This window comes from Rhinolophus hipposideros, assembly GCF_964194185.1.
Source record: "Rhinolophus hipposideros genome assembly, chromosome: 10".
NCBI lineage: Eukaryota > Metazoa > Chordata > Mammalia > Chiroptera > Rhinolophidae > Rhinolophus > Rhinolophus hipposideros.
In genome coordinates, this window is record NC_138056.1 from 4,603,455 (window position 1) to 4,627,315 (window position 23,861).

Below are 23,861 nucleotides of genomic sequence, written 5' to 3' on the forward strand. Positions count from 1 at the left end.
AATGGGCCTCTGCCAACGCCATATCCCCAGTGCCACACTCTGGAGAAGGTGTGTGGGAGTCGAGCTGGCCTTGGGGGTCTCCTGTCGAGCATGCCCAGACCAGCCTGGGGTGCCCTTGCCTAGCATGCCCAGCCTGGGATGCTTCCTCCCAGAGTGGGCGAACCTGGGGTCCAGCCACATGACCCTCCCTAGGCCATGTGACAGGGATCAAATAGCCAAACAATACTCTCAACTGAGAGCAACCAGCTTCAGGGGACATCAGCCCCTCTGCCTTCCTGACCAGTGGTTGGTGTGTCCCCCAATGCCCAGCCCAGGACTGGCAGGGGCAGCCGGTGAGGCTGGAGAAGAACACAGACAGACCCACAGGCAGAGCAGACCCCGCCCAGCGACCTCCAACCTGGGCCAGCCTCTAACCCTATGAGGACTATGTAGGCCCATCAGCCAGGATGGGGCCTGCTTACTGCTCCCCAGGCTGGGCCAGCCCTTCCCAGGCAGAAGAGATTATGCACTTAGTTCAGCTGGGGAAACTGAGACACAGGGACTGTCAGGGACCTGCCAGTGTAACACAGCTCATTGAGCCAAGCCTTCAAGAGGACAAGGCTTCCTCCTACCCAGTCCGGGGCTTCTGCCTCTGCCATCGCTTGCTGCGGCTGCCCCCTCATGTTTCCTGGTGATTTCACACCAGCGGCCCCAGGTCAGGGGTCTGGGTCCTGGTGAGAGGGCACTGCTTCTGCCATTCATCCCTCTGCTGCTGCCACAACTGTGGCCTCCCCAACTTCCCCGAGGCCACATGGGCCCTCAGCCCCTCCAGTCGGTCAGCCCTGGGCCCCTTCACATCACGCAGCCCGTTCTCAAGATGGTCCCCCACCCCGCGCTTGGGCCCATTGATCAGGAATGGCTGGGGGGCTCCTAGCTGGGGAAGGGAGGGAGCCAGGAAGGAGGAGTGGGAGGAGGAGTGGGAGGTTTTGCAACGTCAGAGCCTCCCCACCTGCCCTCCTCCCACACAGCATCACGCCTGCTGCCGGACTAGCCCAGCCAGTGGCCTGACAGTACCGTGTGAGGGTGGCTTGAGGAAAGGGACCTGCACCCAGAGCCAGAGTCCCCTCCGCCGAGACCAGGTGCCCGGCTCAGGTGGAGAACCAAGACCTGGGCGACGAGGAAGGAAGAAGTTCCTACCAAGAAACCGGGAATGAAGTGGGCCCCTGAGAGCTGAGCCGTGCTGCCGAATGGACCAGGAGACCAGGAGTGGCTGACCACCTCTCCTGGCAGGCAGGGCCCCCTCGGGTGGCAGTCACAGCCCCACCCTAGCTGAGCAGGGCTTCTCCAGGAGCAGGACATCCAGGCTGTCCCCATGGCAGGTACAGTGCGGGCAGCTGAGGCAGCCCCATGGGTTGGCTAGGCTTCAGGGTGAGTTGAGCAGAGCAGAGACTGGGTGTGGGGACCAAGGAAACCCCACTGGACCCAGGTCCTGGGCAAGAGGGTGCGGCAGGGGCACCCCAGGTTGAGGCCTCAGATCCTGTCTGGGCAGGGCTGATGGACTCAAAGCCACCGTGCAATTATGGGGTGCTGACAGCCAGGGGGACAGAGCTGGTTGTGGGAGGTGAAGCTTTATCAGGCGTGGGGAATCTTTGGGCTGTCCCCTCTCCTTTCTGGGCTTCACCCCTTGAGTATCAGGGCGAGGGCTGGACAAGAAACCGCTAACCTCCTCTCCAGACCTGACTGATGCTGTGGGCCTAACCCTACGGGACGCTGGCTTTTAGAGGAACTGAGCAGAGGACAGGCCCCTCCCCAGAGTTCCTGAGGGCACTGTCGGGTGGGACATTGATCAGGATAGGCAGGGAGCCCGTGGCCATCCTGTGAAGCCCCCAGGCCCAGAGAAGCTGTAAGCTTCTCCCCTTGGGACCCACCACTATGGACCCTGGGGGCTGGCCTCAGTGACCTGGATGTCATACTAGCAGTTGTCCATCGGATGGCCTGGGCCAGGTGGTGGGGGACATCTGCCTATCCACCCTTCATGCTCTTCTGGGGGTGCAGACCTGATGTGGTCCATCACTCTCAGAGAGTCCTACCTCAGACCCAGAAATGTCAGGGCTTTAGCGAGGAGCCACTTCTCATACGTGGCCCTGGGGCCCACACTCGCACCAGGCACCTACTCTGTGCCAGCTCTGGCCAGGGGCTGCAGACCTGTTAGCTCATTAGTCATTCTCTTCACCCATCTATCTGTCTGTCCATCCATCCAACATCGAAATTCCACCTCTGCCCAGGGGATTCCATGGTTTTACCAGGCCCTTTGTCTCTCCTGGGGCTGCTAGAAACTAGTCATCTATTTTTCTGGATTTTTTTTCTCTTCGAAGATTTTTAATTGTGTAAAATATACATAACAAACATTACCATCTTGACCATTTTAAGTGTACAGTTCGGTAGCATTAAGTACATTCACACGGTTGTGCCACCATCCCCACCATCCATCTCCAGAGCTTTTCATCTCGCAAAATTGAAACTCTGTCCCCATGAAACACTAACTGCCCATTTCCCTCCCTCAGCCCTGGCACCCACCTTTCTATTTTCTGTCAATGAATTTGATGACAGCGGGGACCTCCTACAAGTGGAATCATATAGAATTTATCCTTTGGTGACTGGCTCATTTCACTCAGCATAATGTCCTCAAGGTTCATCCATGTTGCAGCATGTGTCAGAATTTCTTTCTTTTTAAGGCTGAATAATAAAAATGAATAATGTATCTGGATAGACCACAGTTTGCTTATCCATTCATCCATCGACAGAAACTTGGTTTGCTTCCACCTTTTGCCTGCTGTGAATACCACTGCTATGAGCATGGGTGTACAATTATCTGTTCAAGTCCCTGCCCTCGATTCTTTTTGGGTATATACCTAAAAGTAAATAAAGTTGTTGGGTCATATGCTAATTCTAAGTTTAATTTTTTGAGGAACCATCATTTTGTTTTCCACAATAGCTGCCCCATTTTACATTCCCACCAACAGTGCATAAGGGTTCCAATTTCTCCACTTCCTCGCCAACACTTATGGTTTTAATTTTGTTATTGTTTTCTGTTTTGTTTTGGTAATAGCCATTCTCATGGGTGTAAAGTCATACCTCATTGTAGTTAGGATTTTTGTTGTTGTTGTTAACCGGAAGGGTAGAGGGTGGCAAAGCTTTTGGCCAAGACTTGTGCCAGGACTGCAGATCAAAAGAAGGGATTTTTAGAAAAAAATGAGGAGGCCAGAGAAGAAAGATGGCTTCCGGAGGCAGGATTTGGGCAGGTGTTCTAGGTCAGAGATGAATAAGAGCAAGTCGTGGTAATTCATGGGCTCTCCTCTCAGCTCAGCTCTCCTTAAGCAGGACCAGGCAGTGGAGTCTCCAGTGAGCTGAAAAGGAACCTCCACCCAACTCCCACAACCTCACAAGTCCTATCATCCATAACGTGTGTCATTTATGAAGGGCCTACTGTGTGCCAGGCCCTGCATGTGTCCTCACAAATCCTCACATCAGCCTTATGAGGCAGGTATTAAAAATCCATTGTTACACATGTAGAAACGAGATGAAACAATTTGCTCAAGGCCCATGGCCACCTGATGGCTCAAGGATTCCCTGGGGAGTCAGACAGGCCTGGTCTCCGGCCTCCAGGAGTTTTAAGTGAGCATTTACTTTATGAGGTGATGCTGAGTCAAATTAACTATGGGAACACACAGGCCTGGCAGTCAGGGAGGCCTTCCTGAAGGAAGAGGCACCTATATGCAGCCTGAAGGATGGGGGCTGGCTGGGTAGAATGGGAGAGGGGGAGGCGAGCAAAGGCCCACACTTCTGTCCTCTCTCCCCAGCCTTCCTCTCTGCCGGCCTCAGGGTACTTGCACCCTTAGAAACCTACACCCAGCCCGTGACCAGCTCCAGCTGGGAGCCCCAGCTGGTTTCTCCATTCCCATCAGGCCCTTCCACTGGCTCTACAGGGACCCAAGTCGTGGCCGAGCCCACTGGGCAGGGTCCCAAGAACCCATGTGTGTCCAGCGTGACAGTCCAGCTGGAGATGAAGGCTCTGTGGGAGGAATTCAACCAGCTGGGCACAGAGATGATTGTCACCAAGGCAGGCAGGTGTGCGCAGGGGGTGGAGGGTGCGTGTGGTGGGGGGCGGGGGCCAGGCTGGAGCCGCAGTCACGCTTCATGGCACCTCCGTCCTGCAGGAGGATGTTCCCTACCTTCCAGGTGAAGATCCTGGGCATGGACTCGCTGGCTGACTATGCCCTGCTCATGGACTTCGTGCCCCTGGATGACAAGAGATACAGGTCTGGGGGCCGGCCGGGGGGAGGCCGGCCTCAGGGCAGAGACGGGAAGTCGACCTCCAGCCGCACTGTGGGGAGGCAGGGCTCAGTCCGAGCAGCCAGTGTCAGAGAGGCCTACCCTAGGCCAATAATGGGAGCCTGGTGGCAGGAGAGAGCCGAGCCCAGGGCAGCGGACAGTCTGAAGTGGCAGTGGGCTAGCCCAGGGCAGCAGGTGTAACCACAGGGAACTCAGGGCCAGAGAGCAGTCTTGGGGCCTCTGGTTCCTCGTGTGCAAAATGGCCATCGTGCATGGGCAGTAGTGGAGACATTGATACCCCCTGCGCCCCGCCAGTCTTGCCTCCAGGTGGGGGCAGCAGATGAGGTGTCATGGGGTGCACATGGGGTGCCCTCACCACCTCGCTGTGCTCCCCAGGTACGCCTTCCACAGCTCGGCCTGGCTGGTGGCAGGCAAGGCGGACCCGGCCACGCCCGGCCGCGTGCATTTCCACCCCGACTCACCCGCCAAGGGCGCCCAGTGGATGCGCCAGATCGTGTCGTTCGACAAGCTCAAGCTGACCAACAACCTACTGGATGACAACGGCCACGTGAGGCCTGGGTCATAGCGGGGAGGGGCTGGCCTGGGCAGGGGACGTTGGGACCTGATTGTGACAAAGCCTGGAGCCAGAGCTGGCTGGGCTTTTGGTGCCCAGCATCCCCGCCCTTTCTGATAATCATAGCTGGGGGACAGAGCTCACCTGGCGGGGGTTAGACAGCAGATGGGACTGTCCAGGTAGGTGGGGAAGTGGGCTAGGGGTGTGGGAATGTTCCAGCAAACAGTGTCCCTCTCATGAACAGTGTTTATAGAACGCCCACCACGAACCAGGCCCGTGGTAGGTGCCAGAACACAGCACGGTTGACACTTTGTCAGGTAGACAAAGATCCCTGCCCTCACAGGGCTCACCTCCTGGGGTAAGGGGATCATGGGGGGCAAAGAAGCCCGAAGACACTGGATCCAGTGTCAGATGGTAATGAATGCCAGGAGAAAAAGGAACGGGGTGGGGGTGGGGATGGCTGAGGGAGGGGGCTGCTCCTTGCAGGAGGCCCAGGAAGCTGCTGAGGTGACATTTGAACAGACATGGAGGAGGAAGCCCATGCATATAGAAGGGGAGCTGTTGCAGGCAAAACAACAACAACAACAAAACGCAGCAAGTGCAAAGGCCCTGACACTAGAGAATGTCGGAGGAATTGGGGGAGAAGTGCAAGGAGGCCCCTGTGTGGCTGGAGTGGAACAAGGAGAGGGAGGCGGGTGGAGAGGGAGAGATCCTGGAGGCAGCTGGGCTGATCTGCAGCGCCAGTTGGCCTTTACTCGTGTGAGGTGGGAGCCACAGGAAGGTTTTGAGGAAGCAGTGACCTGCTGGGACTCACTCGGGCTGCTATGCGGAGAATGGACAGAAGGGCCAGGTGGAGGCAGGGAGACGAGCCAGGCGGCCGCTGAGGAAACCCAGGTGAAAGATGATGATATAGGGTAGAAGCGATGGGTAAGAGGTGGCCAGATTCTGCTTCGTTCTGAAGGCAAAGCGGGCAGCTAAATGTGGGTGTGAGAGAAGGCCAAGCAGCAAGGCTGCTCAGATACAAGGGGCTTTGACACAGAACTGTAGACTCTCAAGTTCACCCTGTACCACCGGCACAAGAAAGGGGGGCAGCAGGCCCACGGCAGCCTCTCTGCCCCAGGGAGAAGGGCTGAAGCCTCAGTGACAGCTTTCTGCTGTCCCCCACCCCTGCACTTTTTGCACCCCCCACAGATTATTCTCAACTCCATGCACCGTTACCAGCCTCGCTTCCACGTGGTCTTCGTGGACCCACGCAAGGACAGCGAGCGCTACGCCCAGGAGAACTTCAAGTCCTTCATCTTCACGGAGACCCAGTTCACGGCCGTGACAGCATATCAGAACCACCGGGTGGGTGGGGCACAGCTCACGGGGCACCTGCCAGCCCCGTTTCACAGGGCTAGAGACTGAGACCCAAGGCTCTTAGCCCCTACGTACACACAGACCCCAGCCCTTCTCTCCTTCCCTGGGACTCAATGAGCATCTTCCCACAGTCATTCCCCTGCCTACACATCCACTGGCTCTGTGGTTCTGGGTCCCAGGGCCCCCTGACCAGTGGGTCCAGGGAGGACAGCCTTTCCCCAGCTCAGTGCTGGCCCATAATTTCACTTTCTCCTCTGCAGATCACCCAGCTGAAAATCGCCAGCAACCCTTTTGCCAAGGGCTTTAGGGAGAGTGACCCGGACTCCTGGTACCGTCTGGCCCCTGCCAGTTCTACCCTGCTGCCCTAACCCAGCCCCATAATAACCACATCCCCAGGCATCTCCTAAAGCCTCTGCTACTGACCCTTGTTTCAGGGTCATGCCCACTGACTTGTCCTGGGGTCCCAGTGTCTGACTCTGAACTAGACCCTTGGCTTGGGTTCTTCAACCTGACCCCTGACCCCATTCCTGCCTGCCCATCTTCAGGACTGTACCTCCACGGCCCCTGCTCAGTGTCCCAGCCCGGAGCCGCAGCAGTCTCAGCCCCTGCTTGATGAAGGGCTCCACAGAGCAGGAGAAAGGTCAGCCCCCAGACCCAGAGCCTGCATGGTGGGTGGGAAGCCAGGGGACAGGGCCACAGGGCCTCCAAGAAGGGGCTCCAGCGTAATCAGCAAGCCCAATGGTCATCTGCATGGACAGAGAGGAGGAAGCAGAGATTTCTAAAACAATTTGGGGCCCAGGGAAGTGAGAACAGGGCAGGAAAAATGTGCTGAGAGCAGGGTGGGGGGTGTCAGGTGGGCTTCCTGGAGGAGGTGGTTTCCAAGCTGGGCCTTGGAGGACTAGGAAGGGTTTGGATAGAGGGAGAAAGTAGGGTAGAAATTCCAGGCAGAGGAAAGAGTAAGAGCAAGAGCTGAGAGGTGGGCAACTTGGAATGGGAAGAGTAGAAGGGGACAGGGCATGCTGTGGATGTGAGGGGAAGTCTAGGGTCCACTCAGACCGTTTCCTCCCTCAGACCCCAACAAAGTTCCAGCTTCCACCTCCAGAACCCCTGCCCGACTCCATCATCAGCTGCTGGCCCCCCCTGAGGCTCTGCTGGCCCCAGCCACCTATCGGCCCCTCACCTACCAGGACCTCTACACTGGAGTCTCAAGCCCGCTCGGAATCCCAAGAGCCCGACCAACACCATACCCCCTCCCCAATATCCAGGCTGACAGGGATCAGGAGGGCCTGCCTCTCCAAGCTGGGCTGGGGCTTCTGTCCCCCAGCACCATGTGCCTGGGGTCTCGCCAGGCCCCTCAGTGATGGTGGGTCACCTGTGGACAGAGTCCTCTTTCTCTGGACCCCACCCCTCCAGCCTCACCTCTGCAGAGAACCCCTCTCTTCCCAAGGACAGCAGTACAGGTGGAAGCCCAGAAAAGGAGGCTGCCTGCTCAGTCACAGCAAGCCTGGGATGGAGCCTGGCTTGGAACCAGGCCCCCTACCTCCCAACCTGCCCCCTTCTGTCTTGGAGGTGACTCTTCCAAACCCCGCTTTGCCTCTCCCCTACTCCACACATTAAACTATTTGGCATGGGTGGTCAGAGCACTTCTGTCCTCAGCGATCGGGGCGGAGGGCCTCCGGAATGCCCAGACCCCAGAGTCTGGGCTGCAGACATCCCAAAGCTCTGCCCAGTGCAGTTGGCGTCCTGGAAGAACAGAGTGACGGTAAATGTAATGACAACAGCCGACTGCTGGGACTATGTGGGCTGAGCTTCCTGCCCTGCCATGTGTGCCCAGGTGAGGACTGAAACTGCAGCTCAGAGAGGCAAGTGCTCACAGTCAAAGCAAAGTATGGCGACACCTACCATTCCACGTTTAGGTGCCGTGCGTAAGGCTAGGGCTGTCTGGTACTCCAGGGGCCAGGGTCTGGTGGATAGGTGAAGAACCACACAGGCAATGACCTCATGGGCCAAGGTGGGGTGAGTGGAGGGATTTGAGAATCTGATCAAGATTCGAGACAGGAGAGCTTCTAGAGAAAGTGACATTTAAACTAATACCTAAAGGAGTAGAAATTGTTGGGGAGCGGGGACAAGGCGAAGGGAGAACACTCAGCAAGAGCCTGGGGCTGGAGTGGGTCCCTTGGGGCGGCAGGGCGCGGCGCGCGCCACCTAGCGGGACCAGGAAAGAGGGCCCGGAGGGCACCCCTCCGGGCCCTGACGTCGTCGGCCTTCCAAGGGGAGCGCCCTGAACCCCCTAAACACCGACTCCGCCCGTCCTGGAGCACTTCCTGTGAGGTCCTTGGAGAGGACCCAACACACGGGGGCGCGGAGGGACGCGGGGCCCGGGGGGGCCTCAACAGCAAGACGCCACGACTCCTGAACTCCGCGGTCGAAAGGGCCGGGTCCGGTTGCCGGACTGCGCACCGCCCGACCTGCTCCACCGGCAACGAAAACACTCGCCCGACCCTCATCTCAGCTCCGCCCCAGGCCCAGGATCGCCTAACGGCGGGTAGCCTTAGGTACCTGGCCACGCCCCTTCCGACCACGCCCCGATCTCAGAGCGGAGGCTCTCCCTCAAGCCCCGCCCGCCGCTCGCCCGTCTGGGGCCCCGCCCCGTCCTGTGGAGGCCCCGCCTTGTCCCGCGGAGCCCCGCCCCCAAATGAGCGGGCACAGCTTGGGAGCCTCTAGGGACGGGGCGGGGCGTTCGGCCGACTCCTCCCGCGGCCCCCACCAGGTTCACGGGAGTGTGAGCGCTGCCCCGCCCCTTTCCTCCCGAAGCCCGGCGCCCTTGTCTCGGCGGCGCCCGGCCGGACATGCTGCCCAACTGCCTGTCGGCGGAGGGCGAGTGGCGCTGTCGGCGGTTGCTGGCGGAGGCTACAGCCCGGCTCCGCGCGCGGCCCGCGGCGGCCGCAGTGCTTGTGCCGCTGTGCTCCGTGCGCGGGGTCCCGGCGCTGCTCTACACGCTGCGGTCCAGCCGCCTGGCCGGGAGGCACAAGGGTGACGTCAGGTACACCTCCCGAGGACTCTCCTCCTTTTCGGAGGAGGCCGCTGAACCCCGGAGACCGCCGGGACCGTGGGCAAGGCACTTAGCCTCTCCGAGCCTCGGAGAATGGGTCTGCGGACAGCACGTCGGCCCCGGGCTATGACCGGGGCGGCGACCCGCGTCCCTCCTCCCGGAGCCTGGGAATGCTTCAGCCCGGGCGCCTTGCTGAGCCCCCCAGGCGCGGCCGCACCACCTCGGGTGGCGACACCTCTCTGAGCAGTGTCCCACTTTCTAAAAAGGCAGGACTCCGCCCCCTCCCGGCGACTCTGGGGAGTTTCGGGTCCCAGAGTCTAGCCAGAGCGCTGGACGGGGCTTCCTGGTTTCCCGCCCTGACCCCGCCCTCGGCGGGAACTGGGGACACCTTAGGGTCAATTTCAGCGCCACTGGGGCCACCATAGACAGAATTTGTGTGTCTAAGCTCCAAGGCCTCTCTCCCTTACCCCCACTGTTCAGTGAAGTAAACTGAGCCTGGAGAGATCTTGTGACTTGCCAGAGGCCTCACTGCAAACTTGGGGCCAAGGCTTAGGTGGGTCACTGACCCTTTGCCACAGCTGCCATCCCCGCCCCTCCACGGCCCTAACAGCCCAAGGACCAGGCTGCCTGTGCCTGTTTAGTTTCCCAGGCGGCAAGTGTGACCCCGCTGACCACGACGTGGTGCACACGGCCCTGAGGGAGACCCGCGAGGAGCTGGGCCTGGCTGTGCCTGAGGACCATGTGTGGGGTGTCCTACAGCCCGTATATGACCAGGTGAGCCCACCAGGCCTTGAGGCCATTGCCAGCCCTTACCCCATTCCCCCACTCTGCCTGCCCAGGAACTGGGAGCATGGTCATGGACTGGCAGACGTAGAATGCAGTGGAGCACCAGACACCTGCCTGGAAGTCGTCTATCCCCATACAACCCATCAGAGGGGCCAGGGGTATTTTCATCCCCTTTTCACAGGGTCCCAGGGTGGAAGTTGTTCCGAGGTGTGCCAGCTTTGCTCAGCTTAGTGGATGAGGGTTGGGGAAGGCTTCACAGGGTAGGAAGGGATTGAATGACAAACGGCAGATTTTAGGGTAGTAAAAGTAAGGGAAGGCTGTTCTAAGTGGAGGACCCAAAGGCTTGAAAACAGGCTCGAGTCAGTCTCATGGCTGGAGTGAGCCCTAGGGCAGGGACCAGGTGGAACTGGCCTTGACTGCTAAAGGCCTCTGGAGGGCAAGATGGGGTCTTCCTCTCAGGCTCCCGTGCCCAGTCCCAAAGCCCTGCCAAGGCCATGTCTCCCCTGACTGTCTGCCTTCCTGCACCAGAGGAAGGCCACCGTGGTGCCCGTGCTTGCCGGTGTGGGCCCACTGGATCCCCAAAGCCTCAAGCCCAACCCTGAGGAGGTGAGTTGGGGGGGCAGCTGAGGAACTGGGTTGTCCCAATGGGGGGAGGCAGCAGTGGCCAGTCCTCTGTCCACCCTCTCACTGCCTCCTACTCACAGGTGGACGACGTGTTTGCACTGCCCCTAGCCCACCTGCTGCAAGCGCAGAACCAGGGCTATACCCACTTCCGCCAGGGTGGCCACTTCGGCTACACACTACCTGTCTTCCTTCATGGGCCACACCGTGTCTGGGGGCTCACAGCTATCATCACTGAGTTCGCCCTGCAGCTGTTGGCACCTGGTGCCTACCAGCCCCGCCTGGTCATCCCTGGGCTGTCCAGGGGCTGAAGGCCTGGCCCTCAGTGGCCCCTGCCTTCCCCCTGCCAGACCAGCTTCACTCCAGGACTGAATAAAGAACCTCGACCAACTCTGTGGCACTTATATCCTCTGCGTTTGGGCCCTTCCCTGGGGCAAACCCCATAGGACAGCTGGTCGCCTGGCTTGGGTGCCTCTGTCCAATCACACTGTCGTGCACATCAGTGGGCACTTAGTGTGTGCCCACTCGGCATCATCTCTCATTTCACCCTCACCACAGCCCTGTGAGGTGGGGCCAACACTCCCTGGCTGGTGAGATGGGGGTGCAGGGATGAGAGACACCTTGCCCAATGTTACCCCAAGCTGGGATTCGAACCAGGCCTTCTCTGACTCAAGCCCAAACTCTTGGCTGCTGTACTGTTTCCTCCTCCATGCCGGGCTGCAGGTGTCTGGAGGGGAGCCCTGCATGTTACTGCCAGTGCCCACCATGCACCAGCTGCTGTGCTGGGGCCACATCTGTGGACCAGCCAGATGCTGGCCTGGCCTCTCCGGTAGACCTCAGACCAGATCACACAGATAATCATGAGATTGCACAGTAATTGATCACAGATAATAGTGGAAGTATACATCGATTATGTAGACCAGGGTTCTGTGAGAGTTGAGGGGGTCGGTGGTCTGACCGTGACATGGTGGTGGGCAGTATTAGCCAGGACAAGTGATAGGAAATTCCATCCACTAACTGACTTTGCCAAAACAGAGAGAGTGATTACGAACTCCAGAGATCACTAGCTTCAGGAATGGCTGGATCCAGGGGCTCTTTCTCTGTGCTTCCCACTGTGTTGGCCTCACTCTCAGGAGCATTCTCTAATCCACAGGGATGAGAGGTGAGGAGAGGGCAACAGCTCTAGGATGGCACAGCACCAGTGTTCCCTCAACGGAAAGCACAGCTTCTCTTTCTCGACCAGTCTAACCCAGAATTACACTGTATTGGCCTGCCTTGGGTCACATGCCCTTCCCTGAGCCTGTCATGTGGCCTGCTGGCTTTGGAATTCATTGATTGGCAGAATCTGGGGCACAAGTGTGGGGAAGAGGATGAGCCTCCTGGACTGAGAGTAGGGAAGGGGTCCTCCAAAGGACCACTGGGAAGAGGGAAGGTTGAGCAGGCAAAAGCCAGCCAAGTTCTCCTTCAGAGTGACCTTAAAAACCAAAAGTGAGCAGGCATGGACTGGGTTAAAGGGCAGGGGAGGGTAGGTGGGGCAGAAGGAGCAGCACATGTGCAAAGCTTGGGGTGTTCCAGGAAACCAAGAAGAGTAAATTGGAGATGCAGGGGCAGGGGCAACCCCACCACCCAGGGGACCCTGTGCGGTGCCAAGGGGACAAGGCTCAGTGATGCGTTAGGATTTTATTCCAAGACCAGAGAGGGGAGAGGTGTTGAAGTGATCTATGTTTTAAAAAGCTTGAGCTGCAAGGGGACCAGATTGCAGAAGCCCTCTTCCCGGGTGCCCCCCTCCTCCCCAGGTACCCCTTCCCCCTCCATAGAAGCCCTTCCACCTCACCTTCCCAAGCACTCCCTCCACACCTCCCAAAGTGCCGCACACTCCTCCCCCTTCCCATACACTTTCCCACATGCTCTCTCCTCCTGCGCGGCTCCCATCTCACCTACCTCCTCCCCACACACCCCTCTCATTGTCCCTCACCCCATGTGTCACCTCTGGCCCTCCAGCCTTACCCTGGAGCAGGGCCTCATGATGGTGGTAAAAATAACTCTGACAGCATGTGAATGGGGGGTTGGGGGGGAGGGAGTGGCGAGGGAGGAGGGAGGCTGGGGCACCGCCCCCCACACTAAGGGACCCTTGGGGTTGAGGCCAGGGAGGTGCTGTCTCCTGAGCTCTGGAAGTGGGTTCTGAGCCCCAGCCCCTCCCCCATGGGTACCGGGAGGCCCTTAGTCACACTTGCTCTCACGGGGCATCTCAGTCGGGCGCACACGCAGCGCCAGCAGTGAACCAAACCAGGTGGAGGAGCTCTCAGAGACGTAAGTAGCCCAGTCGGCCAGACTGCCTGCCTCTGGTCCCCCCCCTCCAGGCTGGAGCCCCTCACTTCTCCCCCACCCCACCTGCTTTGACCTTGCGCTGTCCTCAGATCCTGGCTGCCACCCAGGACCCCAGCCCCAGCACCTTCAGTGATGCCTCTTCACCCTGTCTCTTTGGCCCTGTGCTGTCCCCTCATCTCCAGTCTGCAGGGCTTCTCTGAATCTGCCCCATGCCTGAGCCCCCATGGCGGGCACAGCGGCGGCAGCAGCAAGCAGGAGGCAGCCACAGCGGGTGAGCATGCAGGAGCACATGGCCATCGACGTGAGCCCAGGCCCCATCCGGCCTATCCACCTCATTTCTGACTACTTCCCGCACTTCTACCCGTTTTCTGAGCCTGCCCTGCGCACCCCAGACCCGCACCCTGCAGTGGCCCCCACCATCAGTTCTGCACCCCAGCTGCAGCCAGACCCAGAGCCAGAAGGAGACTCAGATGACAGCAGTGAGTGGGGCAGGGGACAAGGGGGACGCCCGAGGCTCAGCACAGCCAGGGTGGGGTATGGGCATCCCAGGCATCTGACAGAGAGGGGCAAGGCAGGAGGCATGATGCCGTGTGGGGTGAGGGGGAGGGGCCGGGGGGGATTCAGGTAGGAACTGACCCTGCCTGCCACCTGCCCTTAGCTGCCCTGGGCACCCTTGAGTTCACGCTTCTTTTCGATGCGGACCATAGTGCCCTGCACTGCACAGCTCACCGTGCCAAGGTAAGGATGGGGACATGGGTCCCTGGGCCATGGGCCTGAGCCACAGGCCTGCCCCACATCCAGTCTCTTCTCAGGGCCTCCAGTCACTAGCCTCAGGCTCCGTGGACACCTATGTCAAAGCCAATCTGCTTCCAGGGGCCAGCAAGGTGAGGCCCCTACTGCTGCCCTTGGCCACACACCCAGCTTGGAGCTCCCCATTGCTGGAATGTGCAACTGGGGATCCCATCAGGAGAGTGGGTACCCTGGGAGCTGAAGAGGCCCTGACCCACGCTGCCTGGCCCCCAGGCCAGCCAGCTGCGGACACGCACAGTTCGGGGTACAAGGGGACCTGTCTGGGAAGAGACACTGACCTATCACGGCTTCACCCGCCAGGACGCTGGGCGCAAGACCCTGCGGTGAGCATTGGGCCTGGGCCCCGAGGGAGCAGGGCGGTGGGGGCTTGCCTGGCCAGGTGTGACTTTGGTGGCCACCAGGCTGTGTGTGTGTGAAGACTCACGGCTGCGGCGAAGGCGGCAGGCGCCTCCCCTGGGGGAGCTGCGGGTGCCCCTGAGGAAGCTGGCACCCAACCGAGCTAGGAGCTTCGATGTGTGTCTGGAGAAGCGGAGGCTGGTGAGTGGAGCACGGGGTGGTGCTCCGTGGCCCAGGAAGCTGTGATGGGGGAGCTAGAGAGGGGAGGGGCAGGGAAGGGCACCTGGGCAGTGTCCAGTCAAGGTGACAGCTCTGTGCTTTCAGACCAAGAGGCCCAAGAGCCTGGATACAGCCCGTGGCATGTCCCTGTACGAGGTGGGTAGGACAGCAGGTGAGCAGGGATATGGAAGGGACGGGCCTGGGGTGGCCCAGGCTGAAGGGCATCAGGCAGGGGCCGAGGTGTGCTTGGAGAGACTGAGGCCGTCTCATAGGATCCGAGTGCTCGGAGCCTTGGGGGCCAGCGACTTCCGTGCCAGAGCAGCCCAGAGCTGTGGGCACTGGGACAAGCAAAGCCCTGAGGGGGCAGAGACCCAGCCCACATTGAAGCAGAGGTGGGATTTGTCCGTGGCCCAAGGAGCTGAGAGGGCAGGGGGGCTGGATCGGGGGAGGCTTCCTGACTGCCAGGACGGCCCCTGGGGTAGTGTGGGTGCCACTCGTCGGGCTGGTAGCCCTAGACAGGCCCTTGTCAAGAGGCAGTGACGGTGACTGCAGGGGGCCCCACGAGAGACTAGGCCAGAACCCCTTTTGCCCAGGCGGGAAGGGGCACCTGCCAGGCCGTGGCAGGGCTGGCCCGGGCCCCTCAGAGGGAAGGGCCGAAGTTACTAGAGCTACTGCCAAACCATGGCCAGGCTAGTCCCACCAAGGTGGGGCAGGCCCCCTATACCGCCCACGTGCCGTCCCAGACCCCACACAGCAGTGCCGCGCTGCGTGGGTGCTCATGGAGCACTTCCCGAGAACCGAATGCGGCACGGTGGTCGGCTTTCTCCTAATTGAATCCTGTGCGAAGTGTGGGAGAACCATGTTCTTCCCAGACATCCTCCCGAAGCCTTTGGAAGCACCAGGGGCCGAGTGTGGCAAAGGACATTCAGCATCTGGTCCCCAGGGTGGTGGGGAAAGAAGGTGGGTTTTGTAACTGAAAAGACCGCTGTGTCCTGGTAGAGAGCCTCTCAGAACTGCGTCAGAGGTAGGGGCTTGCCCTGCGGGAGGGGGCAATGGGCACGTAGTGGGAAGCCATTTAGGAAGCTCCTAGCATGTCTGTGGCACTCAGCGACATCAGTGTCCCTCTCCACACAAAGATGCTGAGCTGACCTGCCTGGGCAAGCCTTCTTAGGCTCTCGAGGGCACAGTTGACTCACTAAGTCCCCTTCCAGGGCACCAGGTCAGTGGCTTTCTGGAAATTGAATCATGAAGTCAAGTCACTGGCCGATTTCTATGCAGCCAGTTTGAGTCCTCATGTCCTGGCCACCACTGGTGGGTGGGTGGGCTCTGGGCCACCCAGGGGCTGACCCCAGCCTACCCCGCAGGAGGTGGAGGCAGAGGTGGCCGGGGAGGAGCGCGGGCGCATACTGCTGTCACTGTGCTACAGCTCTCAGCGGGGCGGCCTGCTGGTGGGCGTGCTGCGCTGCGCCCACCTCGCCCCCATGGATGCCAACGGCTACTCAGACCCCTTCGTCCGCCTGTGAGTGTGAACAGGGGTACACAGGTGGGCATGGGGGTTTCTCAGAGCCCCTCTGGGGCTCACCTCTGCAGGACCACACCCAACCTGACCCCATCCTCCCCAGTTTCCTGCATCCAAATGTGGGAAAGAAATCTAAATACAAGACCAACGTTCGGAAGAAGACCCTGAACCCCGAGTTCAATGAGGTAGGTCAGGGCTGGGCCAGGCCAGTCCTGGCTGCTCTGGGGGCGGGAGGTGGGGGGAGGTCAGCGTCCTGCCTCAGTCAGACAGCGCAGGTCCCAGCTAAGCTGAGCCACTCACGGCCTGAGCCTGCTTCTGAGGCCGCATGCTTCCTGCCTTGGTCCCCCTCCCCGCAGGAGTTCTTCTACGCTGGCCTAAGGGAGGAACTGGCCCAGAAGACACTGCTGGTGTCCGTGTGGGACTATGACCTGGGCACGGCCAACGACTTCATTGGTGAGTGGGGGTGCAGCGGAGCTCGTCGGTGGCGGGTGTCCAATGGGCTTCCACACAGCTCCTGACCCTATCCTCCAACCCAGGTGGGGTGCGGCTGAGCAGCCGAGCCAGTGGGGAGCGCCAGAGGCACTGGTGCGAGTGCCTGACCCACAGCGACTGCCGGCTGGAGCTGTGGCATGCGCTGGACAGCACGCCCTTCCAGCTCAGTGCCTAGCAGGGCACCTGCCCTGACCCTGCTCACCGCTTCTCCTCCAAACTGACCCACGGACTTCTCCAGAGCTATGAGGACCTGGCGCTGTCTCACCTACTGTGCCCAGCCCCTAGTCAAATTGTTTCCTCCCTTGAGCTTTCAAATCTGCCCACTGCCAAACCAGGAAGCAAGAATAAACCTCTCGTCCAGACCAGACCAGAACGAGCCTGTTCTTTCCCTGCCCATCAACTCCTAGGGCAGTGTGGGCCCTGCTTTCCTTGCCCCACCCTCTAGAGGCCCAGGTCTAGACCCCAGGCAACAGCTTTCCCCTAACCCACCAGGGAGAGCCCCTCTCCCCACCCGTTTCCTGCACCGAGGGCTGGCGCTCAGGATGGTCTAGGAGACTCACTGACCCACAGAGGCCAAGGTGTATATTCGTGACATGACCTTGAGCTGACCTATCGCTCCCAAGCTTCCACCTCTGTCTGGGAAACGCCTCTCAGAGTAATGGGCCGTGGGCGGCGGGGTGAAGAGCAAGGCCACAGAGCAGCTGCAACAGGAGAGTGGGCAGCACTCGCTTTATTGTCCAGTGGTCCAGACAGATGGACGCCAGCCAGGGCTGGGCTCAGGAGGCGGCTTGCCTGGCCTGGTGCTGCAGGGCAAACTGCTGCATCCGCTCCTCAAGCTCTGGCCGGAAGTGGCGGATCAGGCCCTGGGAGGGGGTGGGCGCACTGTGTGAGCTGGCGTCTAAAATCGCCCACTGCCCTGGGCTCTCGGCACCCCACCCTAGTGCCATGTAGCTGGGCAGTGAATACCTGCACGGGCCAGGCGGCCCCGTCGCCCAAGGCACAAATGGTGTGGCCCTCGATCTGCTTGCTGATCTCCCACAGCGAGTCGATCTCAGCTGGCCGGGCGTCCCCCCGCACAAAGCGGGCCATCACCTTGTTCATCCAGTCCACACCTGCAGCCACGGCAGCAAGAGAGCTTGGTGGTCCCCTCTAGCCAGGCTGTGGGGGATGGCACTTGAGGGGTACAGGTCACAGCGGGTGGAGACTAAGAGAAGCCACAGCAGGCCGGGAGGCAGCATTTGTTAATTCAGGGTCCAGAGCGCACCCCACCTTTGTCATATGCTCAACACAGGCCCAGGGGGAGTCAGAGAAAAAGCCCCCACCCTGCCTGGGGCGCTCACCCTCGCGGCATGGGGTGCACTGGCCACAGCTCTCGTGCTTGTAGAACTCAATGAGGCGGGCGATGGCTTTCACAATGTCTGTCTGGAGAGACGAGGGACAGTGAGCAGGCACCCAAGGCCAGCAGCGGCCTCCCCGACCCTCCCCGCACTGCCCACTCCAGGGGTACCCGCCCCCACAGCTGCCTTGCTCCCTTTTCTCCCACCTCACTGTATCTTGGCTACAGGAACGGGGACCCAAGAATTGGCAAACATTCCAAGAGCAGCCCGGGGAGGGGTCCTAGGCAGGTTGGCACAAGGCAGGGGCCGCGTGGGGAGTGTGGGCCAGCCCTTACCGAGCGGTCCATGACGATCACCGCGGCTGTGCCCAGGCCCGTCTGCGCCTGCACTAGTCCGTCGAAGTCCATCAGCACCGTCTCGCACACGGACTTGGGGATCAGTGGGGTGGACGAGCCACCGGGGATCACAGCAAGGAGATTGTCCCAGCCGCCCGTGACTCCCCCTGAAGCCCCCGTCAGTCCCCAGAAGGATGGTCAGGGCTGGAGCTGGCACACCTGCCCAGTCCTGAGCCGAGGACCGTCAGCCCCCACGCCCACCCCAACTCCCTTCCTGCCCTTGTTCTCTTCAAGGACACCCTGCCCTGTCCCCCCGTGTGGCCCCCGGCCTCACCGGCATGCTTTTCAATCAGTTCCTTCAATGGCACAGACATCTCCTCCTCCACGGTGCAAGGGTGGTTGACGTGGCCAGAAATGTTGAACAGTTTGGTGCCCGAGTTGCGCTCGCGGCCAAAGCTGGCAAACCAGGCACCCCCACGGCGGCAGATGGTGGGGGACACAGACACTGTCTCCACATTGGCCACAGTAGTGGGGCAACCAAACACTCCTGTGGGGAAATGGGATACGAGACTGCTGGCTGCCAGGGGTGGGGACAGGTTTCCTGGCAATGGGGTCTGTCCCAGGGTCCCGCTCCTGAGGCAGGGAGCGCCCTCCCCACCACTTTATCATTCACCCCCAGTGGACCCCAAACTCCGGCAGGAGCTGCATCACCTTGTTCACCACCCTGTCCTTCACTCCCACAGGGCTGGAGGGGACGTGGGTGTCTCCAGTGCGGGCTGAGGTGGGCAAACTGGTGCAGCCTCTGTTGTTGCCCCCCTACGTTCTGTATCCGGCCCCCAGTGCAGAAGGAACTCAGAAATACTCTAAGAATGACCGGGGGCACCTGAAGCCAGATCGCAGATGCCACACACGAGACTCAGTAATGGGCTGTATCTTACCCACATCCGCGGGGAAGGGCGGCTTCAGGCGGGGCTTGCCCTGCTTGCCCTCAATGGACTCGATGAGCGCCGTTTCCTCCCCGCAGATGTAGGCGCCAGCCCCCCGTATCACGAAGACGTCAAAATCATAGCCGGAGCCACAGGCATTCTTGCCGATCAGACCAGCCTCATACGCCTCTCGGATGGCCACCTGTGGGACGGGGGATGAGGGATGGTCCCTGAGAGTCCAGGAACACAGCATGTGGGGGGGAAGGGGTAGAGGCCCTGTGAGTCTATCACCAAATCCAGGGGGCAAAAGCTCCCTTTGGGCATGAATGGAGGACACTTTGGGAGAGGGTGGGGACTTCTACAGTGTGTGTGCTATTATAACAACACTTAAACATTCTCCAACTATGTGTATGTTTAAAGGAAAGATTTTAGGAAATAATGAAAATTTAGCAAGTAGTTTCTCTAGGTAATGATCTGTGGGAGATTCTTCTCTTGTGCGTGTGATTTCCTGTTTTCATAATGAGTCAGTACTACTTCTGCAGTAGAGGAAAAGACCCTAGAGGTTTATTTTAAAATGTCATAACTCTTATACACAATGCAACTATGTGCTAAGGCACTGTTCCAGGTGCTATTCCCGTATCCCTCAGCTTGCTGTGCAGGAACCTAACAGAAAGGCATGACTCTGGCCCAGCACCGGTCACTATAGGCGTCACCGAGTTAATTACTGAAATGACCCCTTGACCCTGCTGTAGGAAACATGCCACCATTCTGAGTTCCCCTAGGACTCGTGGAGCCCTGGAAGGCTTTGGAGCACTGAAGAAGAGCCCAGAGAAGAAGGCTTTGGGGGCTATGTCCCATTCATAATGCATGCAGGAGTGACCACCACTCTCCCAGTTCGACCCCAGACAGCTCAGGCACTAAAACCTAAGAACAACATGCCAGGTAAGGAGACGTGTGAGTGCCCTCCCCGGCCCACCTGCAGATTGGAGGCCTCATTGTAGAATTCCCCACGGATGTAGATGTAGGCCGCGCGGGCGCCCATGGCTCGGCCCCCCACTAGGCAGCCTTCCACCAGCTTGTGGGGGTCATGCCGCATTATCTCCCGGTCCTTGCACGTGCCAGGCTCCCCTTCATCTGCGTTTACCACCAGGTACTTGGGCCTGTCGGGACCAGAAGGTCAGTTAGGCTACAGGGCCACCAGCACTGGGCTTTCAACCCCCACCCTACCCAGGGAAGCCTCACAGATGTCTCCTCTGACAGCCAGTTCTCTGCCCTCCCAACAGGTTCCCAGGGGCTCTGCTTGCTCATCACCAATGACAGGGAGCTCACTGCCTATTCCACCTTTGGGTGGCTATTACCACAGGAAAGGTCTTCATTCTGCTCAGTCCAAATGTCTCTCCTTGTGCTTTCCTGGGAGCCCAAACTCTGCTCTGGTCACATAGAGCCTTCCTGAACCTCCGCCATATCTCTGGGGCCAAAAGGTAAAGTAGCTGACGTTTATCATTTGTTTTCTATGTGCTGACCAACGTGTGGGCTGAAAGTTATACGAACCTTATCTCTTTAATCCCTGCACAATACAGTATCCATTTATAAAAAAGAACAGTGAGGTTCCTAAAGGCCAGGGGATTGCCCACAGCTATACGATTAGAAGGTAGAGCTAAGACTTGACCAATTAAGTCTGCCTGAGTCAAAGTCTTGTTTTGATTCTGCTACCCTTCAAGTCTCCCCTGAAGACCAGAGAGAACTGAGTCCCACCTACTGAAGCTCTGGTAGCTTTTCCCCCTTTATTCACTCCAAGGAAAGCACCGTGGGTAAGCCATGCCACCCCCAAGGTTTCTCCTGCACCCCCACCTCTGCCTGCCACACACACCTGCCGTCGGAGGGCTTATTCATGAAGCTCCACTTGAGGCCAGTGGGGAAGCCAGCGCCTCCACGGCCCCGCAAGCCTGATGCCTTCACCTCACCCAGGATCCAGTCAGGCCCCTTCAGCAGGATCTCCTTTGTCTTGTACCAGTCACCTCGACTCTGGGCACCTTTTAGCCTGAACAGAGTAGGGAAGGCAGTAAAGAGGAGGCCCTGCCCCGGGACCCACCAGGCGAAGGGCCCCATCTCACCTCCAGTCATGGCGGCCGTACAGGTTGGTGAAGACCCGGTCTTCATCCTTCAGGGAGCCAAATGAGGTTTTCTTGGGTGCTGTCTGGGGACACAGAAGCTCTGGGTCATGAAGGGCCAGGCCAGAAGCTACAGATGCTTGGGCTCCCCTGATTAGAGGGGGCTGGGCTGGGGAGATGGTGGGGGCCTGACTACAGAACCCTGTGTAGCATGGTCGCTACCACCACCGCTGAGTAAGCACCCCCTCTTCCACAGACACTAAAGTAAGCATTTGACACCCAAAATCCCACTGCCAGAATCCAAAACCCTCATAGCCCCGAGACAGGAAGGACTGTACAGAGTAGGAAACTGAGGCTGCGAGCCAGGTGAATGTACGGAAGGGCGTACAGCCAAAAGCAGCGGACGGAACGTGAGCTCAGGTCTGTGTGTGGCCAGAGCCCACATCTGAACCACAGCACCTCCCTGGTCCCAGTGTGATGTCCTGTCCGTTCGCGGGTCGGGCTGTCCTACTGGACCAAAGCTTAGGCCCGCCAGGGCCTTCCATTACTAACTCTGTTGGAAGCAAAACGTGCTCAGTTGTGGGAAAGACATGGCTCACGGGGGCTGGGACCAGGGTGACGGAGGGAGACCCACTCGGGTAACGCAGGTGAGAAGAGGCGGGGTCGGGGACGCCACGTCACCCAGTGGCGAGTATCCCCGCCGAGGGCTGCGGGGAACTGGCTTCCACACTTCGATGCCCTTAAAAGCCACTACAGGGAGCAGAGCTCTGGGCCGGGCCTGGGGAGGCTCACATCCCTCTCCAACACTGTTTTCCGCATCTGTAAAATGGGGCAACGGTACGGTCACGCCCGACAAGCCTACGGCACGGAAGGAATAGGACTCGGCTCCTTCGCCACCGGCACAACCTCCCGCTAGGCCGCGGGACTGTGAAATACGGGAAACCAAGCAGCCGGAGGGCTGGGGGGGGCGTGGGGTCAGCCTCCCGCTGGGACCCGTTCCCCTCCCTTCTACACCCAGCCCAGAGCGGTAACCTTCCTGCAGGGCTGGGGAGACGACGAGGCTTCTCCAGGACGCAAGAGAGCGCGCGCAGAGGCGCGGCGGCCAGACCCGCCCGCGAACACCCCTCGCTCGAGCCAGCCCGGGACTCACCGTGTCGCTGCTGAAACGCACAGACACCCGCGCGGGGAGCGACCCGCCGAGCAGCCTCCGTGCCGCCAGCATCGCGGGAGCCAGCCCGGTCACCTCTCGCTGTCACCTTCACGGTTCTAAGGCAAGACGAACCGGAGCGACTGAGACGGTAGACGGCGCACAGGAAGCACGTCACCCGCCCCGCGCCCAGGCATCCCTGCGCCTCTCCCACCCCGCCCTCGACTCCGCCTCCTCAGGGGAGGGCAGATGGACCGGAAGTGGTATCAGCCCTGAGGCTGCTGGGAGATGTAGTCCCGCCAGCCTCGGCCTTGCCTTCCTTCCGCCACCTGGCTGGCAAGCCCTTGCTCAGTGGCCCAACTACTCGCCCGCTTGGCTTCTTCGCATTCGCTTCCGGTCCCCCAGCCTTTCAAACCTCAAGTAAACAAACTTCGTATGTTACCTTCTGCCGGGTTCTGGTGTTTATCACTTTCTACAGGTTCTGCATTTAGTGTGCGCCTGCTGTATGCACAAGTATATGGGGGGAGGACAAATGAGGCCGGTTACAGCTTGACCCTTGTAACTATGCTGTAATTATTCTATCCCAGTCCAAGCCCTCCTAGACTTGATTTTCCCCCTCCCCAGCTCCAGAGGTATGCAGGGGTTGATGGCGGAGGTCTTCCCAGAAGAGATGTTGGGTGAGGTCAAGAGGATGGAGATGGGCAGTGAGTGGCATATCCTTTTGCTGGTGCTGTTAAGCTCTCCCAACCATCCCCTTCTCAGCCCTTGTCCAGAGAGTCCAGCACTTGGCGCTTCTGCTCAAAATCCTGGAGTGGCTTCTACTATCTCAGTGGGGCCTGGGCCTGGCATTTAGGGACTCGGCCCCTCCCCTCCAGGGTCATCTGGCCCAGACCATGTCACATCCCCTCCGCTCAGGACCCCTTTATCATGGGGCTTTAGGGCATTTGTGTGGATGCCCTCCCCCCGAGTGTGTACTCCACTAACCTGAGGAAGTCCTCAGTCCTTTGCCTTCTCTGGAAGTCTTGGAAGCCTGCTCAGTTCTTGTCTTCTTCAGTCCTCTGGAACCCTTTGTCTCAGAGACTGCCCTGTTCTGAGATAAGTGTGTCTTTTTTGGTCTTCTCTTCCCAGCTCCTCTGTTCTCTTGTCCTGTAATCATCCTTTCTTATCTCTCACAAAATGTGCTATTTACAAAACTCATTTGCCTGTGTTTTCTCATACATTCCCCACAGCAGCCCTAGATGGTGTTCATTCCATTTTATACATTAAATAAATTGAGGCCCGTGGAGATTTCATCCCTTGTCCGTGGACATCCATTTAGTGCTGCTCAGGGGTAGAGCTGGACTCAAACCCAGGTGTCCTGCGGGGTCTCTGCTCCCGCTCCCCACATAAGAACACAGGATATGGTGAGGCCAAAAAGGAACACCACGGAGCCATAGGTAGGGGAGTCACACCACTATAGTCTCACTGGAGGCTGGATTCACACGACGTGCGACCTGCTGTCTGCTTTTCTGCCAACTGATCGACTCCCCTCGCTAGCTGCAATCTGCCATGCTAGCTGCAATCCGCGCTTGCTAGCTCAGCCACCATCTTCTTGCTAG

General features: G+C 59.4%; 4 protein-coding genes across 7 annotated transcripts; 3 read left to right on the forward strand and 1 right to left on the reverse strand.

Moving 5' to 3' along the window:
* Nucleotides 1-1,189: 1,189 nt before the first annotated feature.
* Nucleotides 1,190-7,605, forward strand: TBX10 (T-box transcription factor 10; the record flags this gene model as incomplete). The annotated part of the gene is given in 10 exon segments (XM_081064299.1): nucleotides 1,190-1,194; nucleotides 3,157-3,222; nucleotides 3,224-3,281; nucleotides 3,821-4,107; nucleotides 4,197-4,298; nucleotides 4,708-4,879; nucleotides 6,077-6,232; nucleotides 6,505-6,572; nucleotides 6,790-6,884; nucleotides 7,316-7,605. Coding segments are annotated over 10 exon segments (1,299 nt in total).
* Nucleotides 7,606-9,053: 1,448 nt separating this feature from the next.
* NUDT8 (nudix hydrolase 8) lies at nucleotides 9,054-11,091 on the forward strand. Its single transcript, XM_081063684.1, has 4 exons — nucleotides 9,054-9,287; nucleotides 9,938-10,070; nucleotides 10,611-10,688; nucleotides 10,787-11,091. The coding sequence occupies exons 1-4, from the start codon at nucleotides 9,094-9,096 to the stop codon at nucleotides 11,012-11,014; spliced, it is 633 nt and encodes a 210-aa protein (XP_080919810.1). The 5' UTR covers nucleotides 9,054-9,093; the 3' UTR covers nucleotides 11,015-11,091.
* Nucleotides 11,092-12,059: 968 nt separating this feature from the next.
* On the forward strand, nucleotides 12,060-16,778 carry LOC308503900 (double C2-like domain-containing protein gamma). 4 transcript variants are annotated; one of them, XM_081063685.1, is made up of 11 exons: nucleotides 12,789-13,013; nucleotides 13,214-13,510; nucleotides 13,690-13,769; nucleotides 13,844-13,915; nucleotides 14,055-14,164; nucleotides 14,243-14,378; nucleotides 14,502-14,552; nucleotides 15,761-15,915; nucleotides 16,019-16,100; nucleotides 16,272-16,368; nucleotides 16,452-16,778. In XM_081063685.1, the coding sequence occupies exons 2-11, from the start codon at nucleotides 13,255-13,257 to the stop codon at nucleotides 16,580-16,582; spliced, it is 1,170 nt and encodes a 389-aa protein (XP_080919811.1). In that variant the 5' UTR covers nucleotides 12,789-13,013; nucleotides 13,214-13,254; the 3' UTR covers nucleotides 16,583-16,778. The 4 variants fall into 4 exon arrangements, with proteins under 4 accessions (XP_080919812.1, XP_080919811.1, XP_080919814.1 ...); XM_081063688.1 differs by having other exon boundaries at nucleotides 12,821-13,013; nucleotides 13,221-13,510; XM_081063687.1 differs by having other exon boundaries at nucleotides 12,826-13,013; nucleotides 13,121-13,510.
* A 341-nt stretch (nucleotides 16,779-17,119) lies between these two features.
* On the reverse strand, nucleotides 17,120-22,492 carry NDUFV1 (NADH:ubiquinone oxidoreductase core subunit V1). Its single transcript, XM_081063855.1, has 10 exons — nucleotides 22,267-22,492; nucleotides 21,120-21,202; nucleotides 20,876-21,046; nucleotides 19,982-20,165; nucleotides 19,018-19,207; nucleotides 18,414-18,626; nucleotides 18,080-18,246; nucleotides 17,748-17,829; nucleotides 17,374-17,519; nucleotides 17,120-17,270 (listed from the first exon to the last, which is right to left on the reverse strand). Exons 1-10 carry the CDS (start codon nucleotides 22,336-22,338, stop codon nucleotides 17,184-17,186), a joined length of 1,395 nt encoding a protein of 464 aa, XP_080919981.1. The 5' UTR covers nucleotides 22,339-22,492; the 3' UTR covers nucleotides 17,120-17,183.
* Nucleotides 22,493-23,861: the final 1,369 nt, after the last annotated feature.

What these genes read in the sequence shown, in the direction of transcription:
- NUDT8 (XM_081063684.1), top strand. Translation starts at nt 9,094, where the DNA reads ATGCTGCCCAACTGCCTGTCGGCGGAGGGCGAGTGGCGCTGTCGGCGG. An exon ending in AGGCACAAGGGTGACGTCAG is followed by an intron (nt 9,288 to 9,937) that starts GTACACCTCCCG and finishes GTGCCTGTTTAG; the next exon opens with TTTCCCAGGCGGCAAGTGTG. An exon ending in TACAGCCCGTATATGACCAG is followed by an intron (nt 10,071 to 10,610) that starts GTGAGCCCACCA and finishes TTCCTGCACCAG; the next exon opens with AGGAAGGCCACCGTGGTGCC.
- NDUFV1 (XM_081063855.1), bottom strand. Translation starts at nt 22,338, where the DNA reads ATGCTGGCGGCACGGAGGCTGCTCGGCGGGTCGCTCCCCGCGCGGGTG. An exon ending in TACGGCCGCCATGACTGGAG is followed by an intron (nt 21,047 to 21,119) that starts GTGAGATGGGGC and finishes TACTCTGTTCAG; the next exon opens with GCTAAAAGGTGCCCAGAGTC. An exon ending in GTGCACCCCATGCCGCGAGG is followed by an intron (nt 17,520 to 17,747) that starts GTGAGCGCCCCA and finishes CCGTGGCTGCAG; the next exon opens with GTGTGGACTGGATGAACAAG.
- LOC308503900 (XM_081063686.1), top strand. Translation starts at nt 13,255, where the DNA reads ATGGCGGGCACAGCGGCGGCAGCAGCAAGCAGGAGGCAGCCACAGCGG. An exon ending in GTCTGGAGAAGCGGAGGCTG is followed by an intron (nt 14,379 to 14,501) that starts GTGAGTGGAGCA and finishes CTGTGCTTTCAG; the next exon opens with ACCAAGAGGCCCAAGAGCCT. An exon ending in CACGGCCAACGACTTCATTG is followed by an intron (nt 16,369 to 16,451) that starts GTGAGTGGGGGT and finishes CCTCCAACCCAG; the next exon opens with GTGGGGTGCGGCTGAGCAGC.